The sequence below is a fragment of the Capra hircus genome, chromosome 19, assembly GCF_001704415.2.
Source record: "Capra hircus breed San Clemente chromosome 19, ASM170441v1, whole genome shotgun sequence".
NCBI lineage: Eukaryota > Metazoa > Chordata > Mammalia > Artiodactyla > Bovidae > Capra > Capra hircus.
In genome coordinates, this window is record NC_030826.1 from 42,535,023 (window position 1) to 42,553,041 (window position 18,019).

Here is an 18,019-nt window from a genome sequence, read left to right on the forward strand (position 1 = left end):
AAGAGGAACTAAAAAGCCTCTTGATGAAAGTAAAAGAGGAGAGTGAAAAAGCTGGCTTAAAGCTCAACATTCAGAAAACGAAGATCATGGCATCTGGTCCCATCACTTCATGGGAAATAGATGGGGAAACAGTGGAAACAGTGTCAGACTTTATTTTTTGGGGCACCAAAATCACTGCAGATGGTGATTGCAGACATGAAATTAAAAGATGCTTACTCCTTGGAAGAAAAGTGATGAGCAGCCTAGATAGCATATTCAAAAACAGAGACATTGCTTTGCCGACTAAGGTCCGTCTAGTCAGGGCTATGGTTTTTCCAGTAGTCATGTATAGATGTGAGAGTTGGACTGTGAAGAAGGCTGAGCACCGAAGAATTGATGCTTTTGAACTGTGATGTTGGAGAAGACTCTTGAGAGTCCTTTGGACTGCAAGGAGATCCAACCAGTCCATTCTGAAGGAGATCAACCCTGGGATTTCTTTGAAGGAATAATGCTAAAGCTGAAGCTCCAGTACTTTGGCCACCTAATGTGAAGAGTTGACTCATTGGAAAAGACTTTGATGCTGGGAGGGATTGGGGGCAGAAGAAGGGGTCGACAGAGGATGAGATGGCTGGATGGCATCACTGACTTGATGGATGCGAGTCTGAGTGAACTCTGGGAGTTGGTGATGGACAGGGAGGCCTGGCGTGCTGCGATTCATGGGGTCGCAAAGAGTCAGACAAGACTGAGCGACTGAACTGAACTGAACTGAACTGAATACAGTCTTACAAAGCAATATTACGCAGCTATAAAACCAGTCATATTTCTTTCTAGAAATTAATCTTCTAAAGAGTAAGGCAAGGTACAGAAGTGTGTATAGGGCACCACCTTTTGTGTTCTAAAGGAAAGGTCATATGAGTACATATTCCTATATCTTATAGATGCATATTCAGAAGACATGGAGGGCATCCAGGTGGAAGGGACTCAGGAGGGGGGACTTAGTAGAATAAACCCTTTTAAAAACTTAGAGCCATAGACTGTATTATCTATTCATTTATTATTATTCAAATAATAAATGGTCCCATACAAGACCTGACTTCATTCTTTAAACTATTAATAAGTTGTCTTTTTGGATAGGGTAGAATGGGGGAGGATAAACTGTGTTGAGAGATGAGTCCAGGGACTCAATTTTCTCAAATATTTGAGACCCAGAGAAATAGGTGTGGTCTCAGGTGACCCCATGCTATGGTTTTTCCAGTAGTCATGTATGGATGTGAGAGTTGGACTATAAAGAAAGCTGAGCACTGAAGAATTGATGCTTTTGAACTGTGGTGTTGGAGAAGACTCTTGAGAGTCCCTTGGACTGCAAGGAGATCCAACCAGTCCATCCTAAAAGTTCATTGGAATGACTGATGTTGAAGCTGAAACTCCAATACTGATGTGAAACTCCACCTGATGCGAAGAGCTGACTCATTTGAAAAGACCCTGATGCTGGGAAAGATTGAGGGCAGGAGGAGAAGGGGATGACAGAGGATGAGATGGTTGGATGGCATCACCGACTCAATGGACATGAGTTTGGGTGGACTCCGGGAGTTGGTGATGGACAGGGAAGCCTGGCGTGCTGCAGTTCATGAGTTTGTGGAGAGTTGAACATGACTGAGCGACTGAACTGACCTGACTGACTGACTGATGACCTCTTTGCCTCTTCTTGTCTGTACGTCTCCAAGGAAAACGTTAAACCTCAATCAGTCTCTCTTTGACTGTCTATGGCTCACTCTCTGTCTGTCTCTCTTCAAGGAGGGGGAATGAGAAGCAATGGGGAGGGGTGACTTCCACCTGCTGGAAGCCCAGGCAAGGCTGGGAGGTGAAGAACAGGAAACAGATTTTAGATGCTGCTCAGCTTCTGGCCTGAGGGAGTCCATCCAGGGGGCTCACACAGCACAGAAGCTTCTGCTCCTTTCTGCATTGCTCCAAACCCAGGTTCCCTGCTGGGTCAACAGTGGATGCAGATGAATCAGTGAGCGGAGAGAAGCTAGGTTTCAAAGAACAGGGAGAAAGCCCTCAGCCAGGAGAGAGGGTGGCGGGTGCATGAACTTATAACACGAGCCAAGGTGGAGGCCAGAGTGCAGAGGACAGTGACTGAGGAGAAGGAGAGGCTGAAGACTGGGACAGAGGACAAAAATGGGTGCTGCGGCCGCATGGTTCCGATGCTGACCTGATGCCTTTTCTTTCTCTGACCTGAGTCACTGAACTTCTCCATGAGATTTGTATGCTGTTGTTTCTACCTCCTCCTGGCTCCTTTTTATGGTCAGTTGCAGGAGAGTCAGTGCTGGAGGCAAAGGAATAAAGGAATTTTTCTTTCAGAATAAAGGAATGTGGTGTCAACCCCTCCCCTACCCGGGCAGAATAACTTGCAAGTCATTGCCTTGAAACCATGTCCAGACCAAGGCAGTGAGTGTTTACAGTGGTGAGTGTGCATGTGAGTGTGTCCGGATGGTCGCTCACAGCTTTGATGTGGAACAGGGACTATGGTTGTGTCTCTCTACAGCTGTCTAGAGATGACTTCCCTAGCCCAGGCCTCAGTAGACATGTAGATAGTGAGCTTATCAGCCCACTGAGATCAGGAGGCTGGACCTACAGCCGTGCACCCCACCCACTCTCTCCTTCATAACTTGAGGCTGGCTGGATTGCCAAAGGAGGGAAGAGTAACCCAGGACGTCAGGTTCTGAAAGAACTCCTGTCCACAAGGGCACAAATTTTGGACTTGGGCCCATTGCCCTTGAGGAACTGAATTAGGGGACCCCAAGATGTCCTTACAGGAGGGGCCTAACTGGGATTCCAGGAATGGAGACACAGGCAAACTGTGAGCAGCAGAATCTGTGCCCTCCTGCCTTGGCTCTCGTCCTGCAGCCCCTAGGCATGGCTCCCTCTGCAACTGCAGGATAGCATTCCCACACACGTTCGAAGAGACTTCCCCAGTGCCTCCTGTGTGCCAGGCGCCCTGGGAGGCACCAGGGTACATTATGGAGTAAGACACAATGTTGCCCCCAGGGGTGATAGCCTCAAGTCAAGAGTCAATTACATCAGGGACTTTTTCAGGGAGGTGGGAGGAGGACAAAGCAGCTGCTCCTGACCTGGACTTAGGGACTGGAGAAGGCTTCCTGAGGGACGAGATGTCTAAGCTGATGGATAGAGCTGGCCATAGGAGAAGAAAGTGAGTGGTGACAAGTTTCCTGGAAGGGAGAACAACATGTTCAAAGGCCAGGAAGTGACAAGGTAACACCATGCAAGTCCCCAGGTTCACTGACAGGTGTGTGGGCTGAGAGCAGAGCCTGGAGGGACAAGCAGGGGCAGAGAAGGCAGGTGCTTGCAATCCATGGTTACCCTAAGGGAAATGGGGAGCCATGGAAGGATTCTAAGCAAGGGAGTGCCAGGGTGAGAGTGTGCTTTGCCCCTCCTGCAGTGGGGGCCCAGCGTGTGAACCACTGGGCCACCAGGGAAGTCCCAGAGCATCACTGTATTTAATGAACACCTAACACTTGGGAAAGTCAGTTGCTGATTAAAGTAAAATCTTACCCAAAATAGTTCCCTTGGTCCTTTGTGCGCTGATGGGATAATTGCTTAGATGATCCTTGTAAACTTTATACAGAGCATGGTGGGATGGGAGAAAATTAAACCCCTAAGGAACAAAATAAAAGGTTTCTTGGCTCTCCCAGACAGCTTCTTTGACTGGATTTGGCAGTGAAAATGGGATCATTATTTCTACAGACCCTTTACCTGTTTTAAAGGAAACCTACCCCTACTGGCCCCCTCCAGAAGGGGGTCCTCTCGCTAAGTCAAATCCAGCACACTGCCTCTCCTGGGGGTGTCTTCCCTGGGTCTGTTCCTTCCAGGCACCATCCTCCAAGGAGAGCTCTCCCTTTCCAGGGTCAGCTTCCCTTCCCCCTGAGTCCCTCCTCATCCCATTCCCCTCCCTCTGCTGAGGCAGAAGCCACAGGCCCTTCCAGCCCCTACTTCTGGACCTCTGGGTGGCATTGGTCCTCTATGACTAGTCCCTATGGAAAACTCTTGCCTGTTGTGACCTCCTCACCTTCTGACCCCTCCGAGGGCATGCCGGCTGCTTCTCAGGCTCCTGTACAAGCTCCTTTGCTTCTGCTCCGCCAACCAGCCCGCTCAGCCCCACACCTGGGCGTTTTCTGGCCTTTGGCCCCGCCCCTCCTCTCTCCCTTCTGCACAGTCCTCCATGCATGATTGCAGGCTCTTTTATCTTTAATGATTACTACTTGTTGTTCAACCTATATCTCAATTTCCAGCCTAGAAGCTGCTCTCCCATCCCTGGAAACCCATAGAGACAATGGTCCTTTTTCTGGATATCTATGTTGGGGCTTCCCAGGAGCACCTCAACCTCAAACTTATTGGTTTCCCTGTTGACATTGCTGTTCTTGTAGGTCCTTCTGATGAGGAAAGCCCCTCACCCACTCAGGTCACTGGTTAGAGGAAATTCCTTGGTGGTCCAGAGGTCAGCGCTCCTCCATTCCCGGCAGCGGTCACGGGGTCCACACATAGTTGGGGAAGTAGGATACTGCAACATGCACTGTGGGACCAAAAAAACAAGTCCATAAATTACCAAGCCACCGAATGGAAACTGTGTCTTTTTGTCACCCAAGTCACTGTGCTCTTTCTCACCCACCCACCCAGCCAATCAGACACCGAGTCCTGTCAACTCCACCCACCACACTGCTCAGACCCTCCCTTCCTTTTGTCCTCCTGGTCACTGGCTTCAGTCTGGCCCTTTGCCTCCCATCTGGTGTCATGATCTCTGTCTTTACCAATCCAAGCCCTGTTCGGAACCACAGTCAGAGCCATGTCCCCAGATTGCAGATCGGAGGGAGAGCAGTGACTGTGTGTCCTTCCACTGCTGGACCGGGCCTCCGAGCACAAGCTCAGCTCAGGCACTGCCACCTGTGACCCAGATCTGGGGGCTGCAGATGGGCTCTGGGTCCCAGGAATCAGCTCATCTTGAGCATATTCACAGAGGCTAGGGCCAAGTTTGTCCAAAGGGAAATAAGAGCTTTGGCGGGGGGAACGGGACATGTGGTCCTGTCTCCTGAGTAATTCTCCAAATGAGACTCCTTTTTTGGTTTAGGATGGCTGATACGATGATTGTGAAGCCTACGATGAAAGGACATCAGAGGAAGCGATGTGTCTAGGACACTTAGAGAAGGTGGGCAGGGGGCACCTTCTTCTATATCAGTTCCTCCACCAGGTCAGGCAGAATCTCTTCCTCCCGCTCCCTGATCATTACCCACCTTCCCTAGGAGACCTAGGATACCCCAGCACAGTGGCTCTTCTTGACCTGTGCTTGGTCACACTGGTTGGGATTACTTTTCCCAAGCATAGGGAAAGCATTATCCATCCTCTTGATGATGTGTTCTTACCAAGGAGAAGAGGCCATCGCTTACAAAAGGATCCAGAATGAAGTTCTTGGTCTGGAGAGGCTGGCCTCGTGGCCAGGGCTGAGTGACCTCAGATTCTGCTCCTCTTAGTACAACGTCTGCATGAACCGTTTCAATTTCAGAGTCTGGGGCTGAAGACCCTTGACTGGGGTGCTTGCACTGGCACATGGACAAACGTCTCCTCGAGCAACAGAATACAGGGAAAGTATGTGGTATTCAAAATACCGGCATGGACCAGCAATTGGGGCGATCATGAACCATAAGATACAAAAAGAGCACAAGTGTACTGCCACTTCTGAGCTGCCAAAAGCAAAAGCAGTGTATTGGGCACTATCTTTGCACACGGGGCCACAAGCAATTGGGCAGGCCACCTAAGCCAGCCCTGGGGCCCGCTCTCCAGATCTGCCCCCACTCTTACTCCATTGAAGGAACCAGGCCACACAGGGCAAGCAGGGAACCTGTGTTTTGTTCTTGCTCCTTCCTGCAGCAGCTTGAGTGCCAGTAAGGCTCCACCTCAATTCCTCCTCTGGCCTCTTATCAACTCTACTGATGGAAGTGTCCAAGGACGCAGCTTGGTAACAAAATGACCCGTATGTGGAATTTGCATATCAAAATAGAGCTGGTTACAGAAGCAGCTGGTGTCTGGAGAACATGATCTTTCTGGGGTTGATTTCCCTGGTTTCACAGTGCCCAGATTCCTGTCTTTCTGCAAGGCCTGCTTTCCTTAAGACCCACACACTGCACAAGCTTTCCTGACCTGATCTCTTCTGCTGTCCCACTGACTCCTGTCTCCACCTCACACTCAATATGCTGACCTTGGCTATTTCCGACCGATGCCCAGGCTGGTTCAAGTTCTGTACCTTTGCACGTTCTGATCCTTTTGGCTGGAATGTACTGTCCATTCTCCTCCAGGTGAACTACTAGGTCATCTAAGGTGCCTTTCGGGGGAAGTGGTCTTGGAAGTGTGCAGGTTGGAAAGGATTCTCCCCCAGTTCACCAGGGAAGCATGTCCCATCTCTGGAACCCTCAGTTTCTCTGGTCCTGTCAGGACCTGGATGCACAGAAGACAGTGTCTCCCCGACATCACCTGCCTGAGAACGGAGGTAGCTTTGCTCTCTGCCTCTGCAGTATCCTGGAAAGGGGTTTCCTGGGGATGAGGGTTGTGGACAGCTAGGTTAAATTCACAGCCAGGGTTCCAGGCACCCTGACCTGTGATGGTCTGGCATTCCTGCTCCTGGGGTAAGTAGGGGGTCTTTCTTACACTGACTGCTCCCCCCACCGCCTGCTCCCCTCCAGTGAGTCAGGGAGCTCAGGGCCTCCACGATGTTAAACTGGCTCAGCCCTCAGTTCCCCAGTTCCTTATAGGTGCTTTGTGTTCTCAGTATGATTCTGTAGGCTCCTGTGGGTACCTGTAGGATTCTGGTTTTAGGGGAGCAGAGGACATTGATGAGGGCTTCCCAGTCTAGAAGAAGGAAGGGGCGAATCCTGCTGGAGGGTTGTGCTCAGGTGTGATTTGCTTACAGCCAGGTAGCCAGGAGAAAGTTTGGGCCTGGAGCAGAAGGAAGAGCCCAAGGACAGTCCCTTTCTGTCCCCGTCACATCTTCCTCTTCTGTCTCCAGCTGTGTACACAAGCCCAGCCCTCCCCCACTTTGTGCTCCAACCTTGAACCTGAGTGTTTGATTTGGAACAAAAAGACAGGCTGACATGGGCCACTTAAAATGCAGATTCCTACCTCAGCCGCATTTCCTGAACTGAGTTAACTACTACCCCCACCCCACACTCCACTCCCTGCCAACCCTCTGCCCTTGGCTGCTTGTCTTCAATGTATCCATCATGCCAATCCCCAGAAGACCCACCCAGAGCCAGGAATTTCCAGACACTAAGGAGGCATCGTGCACCCCGTTCTGTCTGTCCGTGTGTCTGTCTGGCATGCTGCATTCTGATTCAAGAGCCTGAAGAGTCAGGAGTTTTAGTGATGTTCCTCTTCATTTTTCTGTCCTTGTGGACTCCTCTGGTGATGGGCAGGGAGGAAGGTGGTTCTGGGAGTGAGGAGGGAGTTGGGAAGCAATGTCATCCCAGCCTGCCTCCCCCCTGCCTCTCCGGATCTCCCAGTGTCCAGCCCTGGGCACAGCCTGACCACAGCCAGCTGTTTGCAGACCTGAGCCGAGAAACGCTGACGGCTGTGATGTCTTTCATGACCTAGAATCTGGGGCCAGACTTGGTGGATGAGACCCAGGGCCAACCCTCAGACAACTGTGTCCTCTCTGTAGAGGTGCAGCTGCCCCCCAAGGCTGCAGACCTGGCCCACCTGGACTGGGGGAGCCCCCCACTTGCCCGGGAGGCACTGGCCATCATCTTCTCTGGCAGAGCATCCCAGCCCAATGTGACTGAGCTGGTGGTGGGGCCGCTGCCCCAGCCCTCCTACATGTGGGATGTGACTGTGGAGTGTCATGGGGGCCCCCTGCCCTATCACCAATGCCCTGTGATTCTCCCAGAGTCCCTGGACATAGACCAGATGATCTTGGACAGAGAACCACCCCAGGCTGCTGGTGTCCTCCACCACTGCTGCCCCTATGACCAACGAGGATAGAACCTGGTGACCCTGAACTCAGCTCACCGTGGGTCACGGTCAGGGGGACAGGCCCACCAAGTTCGGCCTCTACTATAACATCGTGAAAGGTGGGTCTTACCTGCACCTTGTGGGGCTGGCGCTGCATGTAGACCACAAGGCTCTGGACCCTGCCCAGTGGACCATCCAGAAGGTGTTCTTTCAGGGCCGCTACTATGAGAGTCTGGCCCAGCTGGAGGAGCAGTTTGAGGCTGGCCAGGTGAATGTGGTGGTGATCCCAAACAATGGCACAGGTGGGTTCTGGTCCCTGAAGTCCCAGGTGCCCCCGGGTCCAGCTCCCCCTCTGCAGTTCCATCCTCAGAGCCCCTGCTTCAATGTCCAGAGCAATCGAGTGTCCTCCTCATTATGGACTTTTTCGCTTGGCCTCAGAGCTTTCAGTGGTCCTAGGATTTTGACATTTGATTACAAAGAGAATGACTGGCTTATGAGATCAGCCTACAAGTGGCGAGCACTGTTTATGGTGTGGGAATACCCCACAGCAATGTTCACTCGCCCTATGAATAGTGGCATTGGCATGGGTTACTTCCCCACACCCCTGATTCGTGTAGAGTGCCCCTACCAGGCCAGCTACCTGGACTGGCACTTCGTTGTGGAGTCCCAAGCCCCCAAGACACCACATGACGCCTTTTGTGTGTTTGAGCAGAACAAAGGTCTGCCCCTGAGGCGACATCACTCGGATTTTCTTTCCCACTACTTTGGGGGCGTTGTGGAGACAGTGCTGGCCTCAGGTCTGTGTCCACGATGCTCAAGTATGACTATGTGTGGGATTTGGTCTTCTACCCCAACGGGGCCATAGAAGTCAAATTCCATGCCACGGGCTACATCAGCTCAGCGTTCTTCTTTGGTGACGCCCAAAGATGCGGAAACCAGGTTGGGGAAAAAACGCTGGGCGCCATCCACACCCACAGTGCCCACTACAAGGTGGATCTGGACGTGGGAGGTAAGTCACCCTAGGGGAGGCAACGACTCCAGTAGAGGGGGCTGCAAGATTGGGGGCATCTTTGGGTGAGAGGGCAGAGAAGCAGGGGACACACTCAGTCTGGTCTTCTCTTTGGCCCCACTCTGAAGCCAGGTGCAGGCAGAGTCCAGAGGGGGCAGGGCAGCTGCCTGACCAGGCCTCCCTCCTCCCTTCCTCCTCTGCAGCCCCCCTGCCCCCCAAAACTTGATAACTGTGTCTGGACTGAGGACATGGCTTTTGTCCCATGATGGTACCCTGGAGCCCTGCGCACCAGACACAGAGGCTGCAGGTGACCCGGAAGCAGCTGGAGACCAAGGAGCAGGCCGCCTTCCCCCTGGGAGGGGCCTCCCCTCGCTACCTGTACCTGGCCAGCAACCAGAGCAACAAATGGGGGCACCCTTGTGGCTATCGCATCCAGACGGTCAGCTTTGCTGCGGGGCCGCTGCCCCAGAACAGCTCCATGGAGAGAGAGGTCAGCTGGGGGAGGTGGGTGATGCGTATTGTCGGAGGTGGGTGGATGAGACGAGCACAGCATGTTGGGAGGGGCAGTTGGGAACCCAGCTCCAATTCTACAAAAGGTGAGGTAAGAGCACAGAACATTTCCTGGTTATCAAATGGCCTACAGTAGACACATGGTCCCCCTGGAAGGCTAGGGCCCAGGCCATAAGCCTTCCTATTTTCCTGATGCTGTGGAATCCAAAGGAATCAACAGGAAAAGGACATGAAAAGATGCTGGGCTCAGGTCAAAAAGAAAAGGAAAAAGAAAGAGATCACCCCAGTACTGTATCTTTAAAAAACGAAAAATGGTGTTAGACTACCCACTAGGTGGGATGTGGGATGTGCAGGAAAATGGCTGCATACAAGGGTGACATCACGGTGAGGGTGTGGATGAGTGGGAAGCTGAGGTCCATGGACTCAGCTCCCTTCCATGATGATCAGGCTGCAGGACAGGGACAGTGACCACGGACCCCTGACCAGAGCATCTCTAGGTACCAGCTGGCCGTGACCCAGAGGAAGGAGACAGAGCCCAGCAGCTCCAGCGTCTTCAACCAGAATGACCCCTGGACTCCCACCGTGGACGTTACTGACTTCATCAACAATGAGACCATTGCTTGAAAGGTCAGCTGACTGTGGGAGAAGAGGGAGGGGTGGGGGACACACAGAGATCAGCCCCACCTTCCCTTGGTTGGGTTGCCTGAAACCCCGTGATCACCTCGGGGGCTGAGCTGACTCCTGCTTCTGTGCTTTTGTGGATCTGCTCACTACTTGTTGGGGGGAACTTCAAAAGCTGGGGTTCATCTGCAGACCCCGGCTGATGCTCCAGTCTTTCCTCGAGAGGCAGCAACTCTCTCAGTCTCTTTTGTGGACTGAGTCCTTCAGGGCCCCAGGATTCAGAAGGGCTGGAATGACCAGGGAAGACCACCTCTCTTGTACCTAAAACTTATCCGTTTCTGTCTTCACCACTAAAGGATTAATTTCCAAACGTTGAACTTTTCTGCCATCCAAACCTGATCTTCCCTCCTCCATTCTCCTTCCTTCAATTACAGTTTGGGAATTCTCCCAGAGTCGGGGGAGGTGCTAAAGTAGCCTGTGGGTGTCATCATTTCTCTTAGGATGGGTAAGCTGATGGGGACGTGATGGGAAATGTCCCAGATGGCAGCTGCAGACTGGGACATAGGAGGCTGGTGTCGCTCCTAATATGAAGTTGATTCTTTATGCTTTGACTTCAGGGCTAGTATGAAAAAACTTTTAAAGATTTAAAACCCTTTTGAGTGATGGTGGGTTCCCAAAGATAATCCTGTGGGAGGCAGAGGTGTCCTTAGCAGCAACAGGCCTCATGACCCCCTTTCTTTCCCTACTAGGACTTGGTGGCCTGGGTGACAGCCGCTTTCCTGCACATCCCACATGCAGAGGACATTCCAAACACGGTGACAGTGGGGAATGGTGCGGGCTTCTTCCTGCGACCCTACAACTTCTTTGACCATGAGCCATCCGTCAGTTCTGACTCCATCATTCCCAGGAAGTCCAGGATGCTGGGTCCTACTAGGTCAACTCCCTGGCTTGCCTGCCCCAGGCTCCTGCCTGTGTCCCTGACCTCCCTGCCTTCTCCCACGCGGGCTTCTTCCAGAACTAGGTGTTCCCTGGGATGGGGAATGAGAATGGGGCTCCAGGGTCTGGGAGTGTGGGGAGAAGGGCCAGGAACTGGGGAGCCTGTGCCCTCTTCTCCCTCCTCACCCCCAGGGTCCTCTCTCTCCTCCATCGTCCTCCCTTGCTTACCACCTCGCTGGGATCATCCTGAAGCTATGCTGCCTGAATCAGGGGCTTCTCAGCTCTGTGCACCCCAACAAGCTGGGTTCCTGTCACAGAGGAGAGGAATGGTCAGATGAGAGTCTGGAGTCATGGTTACACCTTTCTAGAAGACTCCTCAGTTTGGTGTTTTTCATTTTCTTTTCTTTGGTCTTTGCTTTCTGCTTTCCCCAGATCGTTTTAGGCCATGCCAGGTCTCTCTTGAAACTCCCCAGTCCTCACCTGGGAGGAGAGGATGCGGGGTCTCTCTGGGGCTGGTTGCCTAGAGGCCCTGGGCAGGGTTCCTGGCAGGCTTGTGAATCCAGGAGTCCAGCCGGAAGGGGCTCTTTGGCACATGTTTCCTCTCATCCTGGTTCTCCTTCTCCCTCTTCCTTCTTGCCTCACCTCCTCCCATTCTTAACTATTCTTATAACCTGGGATTTACCTCCCAGCCCTGAGGAGATGTTCCTCAGCTCTCACTTTTCAACTCTGGTCTCCTCTTCTGACTCTAGGCCCGTGGACGTCTGAAAATGCAAGGGCCCTCTAGCTTGAGAGGACAGCCCCCGTCTGTCTCCCTGTGTCTGGGAGCTGCCCCTTCCCCCAGTGCAGGGGCAGGGTGTTTCCCCACAGTTCTTCCTGCCCATGTGTATAGGCCTGTCTTGCGACCTCTTGCTGAGGATGCTCATGGAGACAGCAGCAGCTCTAGTTAGCACCTGAGGTGGTTTGTGGGTGCAGTGGTAATGAGGAGTGGTCATTTTGTGCCAGGTGTGTGGTGTGACCAGTGTCCTCTGAACTTGGCAATAGCCAACATGGAAGACTGGGTGAGAGCCAAGGGTGAGAAGCAGAAAGACCAGTCACACCATGCCATGGGGGCGAGGGGCTGACCAATCACGTGTGAGCATGCAAATGAGCCAGGGCCTCTGGGGCTGGAGTCTCCCCCACAGGCTGTCCCTTCAGGATCCGGGGTCTCTCCACACATGTCCAGAGATTGGCCATAATAGAACTCTGCTTTCTTGAAAATTTGTTAGGCAAGTTCTAATTTGGCTTGACAAAACAATACTCTGCAGCTATAAAACTGTATCTTTTTATACAAATTACTCTTCTAAAGAGTAAGGCAATGCACAGAATTGTGGACCGGGCACCTCCATTTGTATTTTATGGGGGAGGATCATATAAATCCATATTTTCATATCTTATAGATACATATTCAGAAGACACGGGTAACACTGGTTGCTTCTGTGAAGAGGAACCAGGAGACTTGATACTTCATATCCTTTGGTACATTTTGAATATTGAACCGTGTGACTCTATTACCTATTCATTTATTATTATTGAAAAATAAATGGGGCCAAGTAGTTTCTGACTTCATTCTTTAAACTAACTTGTCTTCTTCTTGCCTGGAAAATCCCATGGACAGAGGAGCCCGATAGGCTACAGTCCACGGGGTGGCAAAGAGTCCCACATGACTGAGCGACTTCACTTTCAGGGTAGGGGAGGGTACTGTGCCCAGGGACTCAATTTTTTCAAGTGTTTGAGACCCAGAGAAATGGGTGTGGCCTCTGTGCTTATTCAGTCAATCACGGCCAACTCTTTGTGACCCCATGGACTATAGCCTACCAGGCTCCTCCATGGATGGAATTCTCCAGGTAAGAATACTGGAGTGTATTGCCTTTTCCTTCTCCAGGGAATCTTCCTGACCCATGGAGAGAACCTGGGTCTCTTGCATTGCACAGAGGTGTGGCCTCTGGTGACCCCTTGGCCTCTTCTTGCCTGCATATCTCCAAGAAAAAATGTTAAATGTCAAGAAATTTCTTCTGCTGTCTCTTGCTCACTCTCCCTGTCTGTCTCACTTCAAAGAGGAGGAATGAGAGCCTGCTGGAAGCCAAGGTAGGGCTGGGCGTTGAGGGACAGGAAACAGATTTCAGATGCCGCTCAGCTTCTGACTGGAGGGAGATCATATCCAGGGAACACAGAAGCTTCTGCTCCCTTCTGTCCTGCTCCAGGCCCAGGTTCACTTCTGGGACAAAGGTGGATGAAGGTGAGCTGGACAGAAGCTAGGTTCCAAAGAACAGGGAGAAAGCCCTCAGTCAGGAGAGAGGGCCAGCGCTGGGTGGGTGAATTTATAACATGACCTGAAATGAAAGTCAGAGTGACAGAGGACAGGGCTGGAGGGAAAGAGAGGCTAAAGACTGAGACAGAGGAGAAAAATGGGTGCTGTTGCTGCTGTGGCTCAGATACTGACTTGATGCCTGTTCTTTCTCTGACTTGAGTCATTGAACTTCTCCACGAGCACTTATACGGTTCTCTCCACCTCCTCCTGGTTCCTCTGTCTGATCAGATGCACAACAGTGAGTGCTGGAAGCAAATGGAAGAAAGACATGTTGTGTCCACCGCTCCCCCACCCTGGTTGAATAAGTTACAAGTCATTGCCTTGAGTCCCATGTCCAGACCTAGGCTGTGAGTGTTTGCAAGTAGTGAATGTGCCTCTGAGTGTGTGTGGCTGCACGCTTAAAGCTTTTCTCAAAGTTTGTTGTCGCTTTTTTTTTTTTAATTTATATTTCTTTCTTTGGCTGTGCTAGGTCTTAGTTGCCCCATGAAGGATCTTCAGTCTTAGCTGTAGCCTGTGGGATCTGGTTCCCCAACCAGGGATTCAACCAAGGCCCCTGCACTGGAAGCAGGGGAATGTTACCCACTGGACCATCTGAGAAGTCCCAGGCATTGCTATATTTAGGAGCACTTACCACCTGGCAGGTTCAGTTACTGATTAAGGTAAAATCCCAGCCAAAAATCAGTAGTAGTTTGTGCGGTGATGAGATATTAACAATTGTGTAGAAGATTCTTGTATACTTTACACAGTGCTTGGTGGGTTTGGAAAAAGGGGATACCCTTAACCAAATAAAAAAGGTGTATGAGGTCCTGCTGACAGCTTCTCTGATGAGACTTATCAGTGAGAATCGGCTACCCTTTCCAGTATTCTTGCCTGGAGATTCCCAACAACAGAGGAGCTTGGCGAACTACAGTCCATAGGGTCGTGAAGTCGGACTCGAATCGACTTAGCACAGCACCTATCAGTGAGAATGGGCTCGTTAATTCTACAGCCTGTTCACTTGTTTTAAGGGGAAACCCACCCCTCCAGCTGCTCCCAAAAGGTTCTCTCTCATTTATCCAACCCTCTCCCTTCCCTTTCGATCTCTCCCTCTTGACTAGCTCTTGACTCACATCTCGTTAAGTCTCTGCCAGGACCCTGACTCTCCAGGACAGGGTCTTCCCTCAGCTTGTGCTTCTCAGATGCCTTCCTCCATGGAGAGCTCTACTTTTCCCGCCTCCAGCTTCCCTCCCCACCCAGTCCCTCCTTATCCTGCTCTTCCAAATGCTGATGCACAGTCGAATCACAGTCCCTTCCAGCCGCCACTTTCTGGACTTCTGGATGGCATTGGTCCTCTCTGATTAGTCCCTACTGAAAACTCTCTCCTGTTGTGACCTCCTCCCAATCTGACCCCTCCGAGGGCATGCTGGCTGCTTCTTAGGCTCCTATGCAAGCCCCTTTGCCTCTGCTGTGCCCACAACCTGCTCAGCCCACACATGGACATCTTCTGGACTGTGGCCCTGCTCCTCCTCTCTCCCCTCTGCAGAGTCCTCTCTGGGTGATCTCAGGCTTCCTATCTTCGTGCGTTAGTGGCTCAGTCATGTCAATTCTTTGCCACCCCATAGACTGTAGCCTGCCAGGCTCCTCTGTCCATGGAATTCTCCAGGCAAGAATACTGGAGTGGGTGGTCATTTCTTTCTCTGGGGAATCTTCCCAACCCAGGGATCAAACCTAGGTCTCCCATATTGCACACAGGGTCTTTATCATCTCAGCCAGTGACTACCTTTTGTTGGTTGACACAAATCTCTATTTCTAGCCTAGAGGATGTTCTCTGGCCTTTGAAACCTTTAGACCCAATGCCCCTTTTTCTGGGCATGTATGCTGGGGCTTCCCACAGGAACCTCACCTCAAACTTGTTGGAATCCTCCTTCAACTTGCTGCTCCTCTTGTAGGTCCTTCTTCTGGAGAAAGCCCCTCACCCTCCCAAGTCACCCAATGGAAACCTGGTGTCCTTGTGTCACCAAAGAGTCTGTATCCTTTCTCCCGCACCCACCCAGTCAGACACCATGTCCTGTCAACACCCCCGGCCACATTGCTCAGATTCCTCACTTCTCTGTCCTGGAGGTCACTGGCCTCATCTGACCCTTTGCCTCCTGTCGCTGTCCTCGCTTCTGTCTTTCACACACTTGGTGCTCTCTTAGCACTGAAGCCAGAGCTGTACCCCTGGGGTGCAGATCAGAGTACAGTGACCTGGGCATCCGGGGCGGTTCCACTGGCCTCATGGGGACTCCGGGATGGCAGGCAGGCTCAGGCAGCACGTTCTGGGGCCCAGCCTGGGGACTGGGGATGGCACCTGGCTCCCTGGAATCCAGTCACCTTCAGCACATTTACACAGGCTGCGGGCAAGTTTGTCCAAAGGGCAATAAGACTTACTGGAGGAAGCAGGATGTGTAGCTCCTTTCCCCTGGGTAACTGTCCAACAGGAACACGTTTAAACAGTTGTTTACAGTGTGTGATATGGTGATGGTGAAGCCTAGGATGACACAAATTCAGAGGAAGCCATGTGACAGCAAGACGCTTCTAGAGAAGGTGGGCAGAGGGGCACCTTCTGCTATGTCAGTTCCTCCTCAATGTCCGGCCAAAGCTCTCCCTCCCACTCCCTGATCATTACTCACTCTCCTCTGGGAGACCTGGGGATTCCCCACCAGAGTGGACATTCTTGATCTGTGATTGGTAACACTGGTCGGGACAAAAAGTTGTAGGTGTTCTCTTGACAATGTGTTCTGAGCTGGGAGGAAATACCACCACTTATCAAAGGATCCAGAATGAAGTTCTTGGGCTGGAAAGGCTTGCCGTGAGGCCAGGGCCGGGTTTGACCTTAGATTCTGTCCCCCCTTTATTACAAAGTCCACATGAACCATTTCAAGCTGAGACAGGCTAGGGCCTGAGTTCCTATACTGGAGTGCTTGCACTTGGCATGTGGACAAATATCTCCTTGAGCAACAGAATACAAAGGAACTGTAACAGGCTAAAAATATCGGCAAGCACTGGGCAGTCCCCGCAGTTATGTACAGTGAGACACAAAAGACACAGAAACGTATTGCTGCTTCTGAGGTGAAAGGAGAAGAGCAGGTGTTGGGCATGATCCCTGCACACAGCACCACCAAAGGGGTGGGCAGACCACCTAAGCCAGCCCTCAGTCTGCTCCACGGATCTGCTCCGACTCTTACTCCACTGAAGGAACCTGTGTTTTCTTCTTGCTCCTTCCTGCAGCAGCTTGAGTACCAGTTAACTCTTATTTCCTTCACCAGCTTCTTTATCTATTCAATTGATGTAAGAGTCCGAGGATCCAGGTTGGTCACAAAATGAACAGTGTGTGGAATTTGCATATCAAAATAGAGCTGGTTGCAGAAGCAGCTGGTATCTGGAGAACTGACCTTTCTGAGGTTGATTTCCCTGATTTCACAGTGCCCAGATTCCTGTCTTTCTGCAAGGCCTACTTTGCTTAAGACCCACACACTGCACAAGCCTTCCTGACCTGATCTCTTCTGCTGTCCCACCGATTCCTGTTTCCACCTCACACCCAATGTGCTGACCTCGGCCATTTCCTGCCCATGCCAGGTGCTTCAAGGTACCTTTGCACCTTCTGATCCTTTTGGCTGGGATGTACTGTCCATTCTCCTCCAGCAAACATACTCTGTCTGCAAGGTCATCTAATGTGCTTTCTGGGAAAGTGGTCTTGGACAAGTCCAGGCTGGAAAGGTCTTCCCCCAGTTCACCAGGGAAGCATGTCCCATCTCTGGATCCTCAGTCTCTCCTGGTTCCCTCAGGACCTGGCTGAACAGAAGATGGTGTCTACGTCACATCAACTTCCTGACAATGGTGATGGCTTTGCTCTCTGCTTCTGCAGCATTCTGGAAAAGGGTTTCCTGGGGATGAAGGCTGTGGACAGCAAGGTTAAATTCAGAGCCAGGGTGTTATGCCCCTGACGTCTGATGTGGTCCATCAGTTCTGTTCGATGGGGGGTCTCTGTAAGCAGCAACTTCCCACCCGCTCCAGCTTCTGAATGGATTCACTCCCCTCAGGCTCTCCTCTAGTGACTCAGGGAGTTCAGGACCTCCACGATGTTGACCGGGCTCAGCTCTTCAGCCCCCCAGCTCCCCACAGGTGATCGGTGTTCTCAGCATGACTCTCCAGGCTCCTATACAAGTCAGAAGGGTTCTGGTTGCTGCATGGGAGCCCTCATCAGAGGGCTTCTTGGACTAGAGGAAGGAAGACAGAATCTGGCTGGATGGCTGAACACAGGAGTTTTGCTTGCAGCCATGTAGCAGGGAGCAAGGTTCCATCAGGAGAGTGGAAAAAGAGCCCCAGGACCCGTCACTTCTACCACTTCCTCCCTCCAGCTGTGTCTCCCATACCCACCCCTCCCCCATTTTGTGAAGCTGAGTGTTTGATTTGAAACAGGAAGACAGAGGCTGACATAGGCCACTTAAAATTTAATTTACAACCTCAGCTGCATCTTCTGACCTGGCCTGATCACTGCCCCGCCCAGCCTGCAATCACTGCCAACCCTCTTTCCTTGGCTCTTTGTCCTCAGTGTACATATAACGCGTTGACTCAACCACAAC

The 18,019-nt window shown here is 51.7% G+C and overlaps 1 protein-coding gene across 1 annotated transcript; it reads left to right on the plus strand.

Moving 5' to 3' along the window:
- LOC106501774 (primary amine oxidase, liver isozyme) lies at positions 7,408 to 11,690 on the plus strand. Its single transcript, XM_018065149.1, is given in 10 exon segments — positions 7,408 to 8,064; positions 8,066 to 8,447; positions 8,450 to 8,523; positions 8,525 to 8,780; positions 8,783 to 9,002; positions 9,222 to 9,262; positions 9,265 to 9,505; positions 10,009 to 10,138; positions 10,882 to 11,032; positions 11,035 to 11,690. Coding segments are annotated over 10 exon segments (2,271 nt in total). The 3' UTR covers positions 11,154 to 11,690.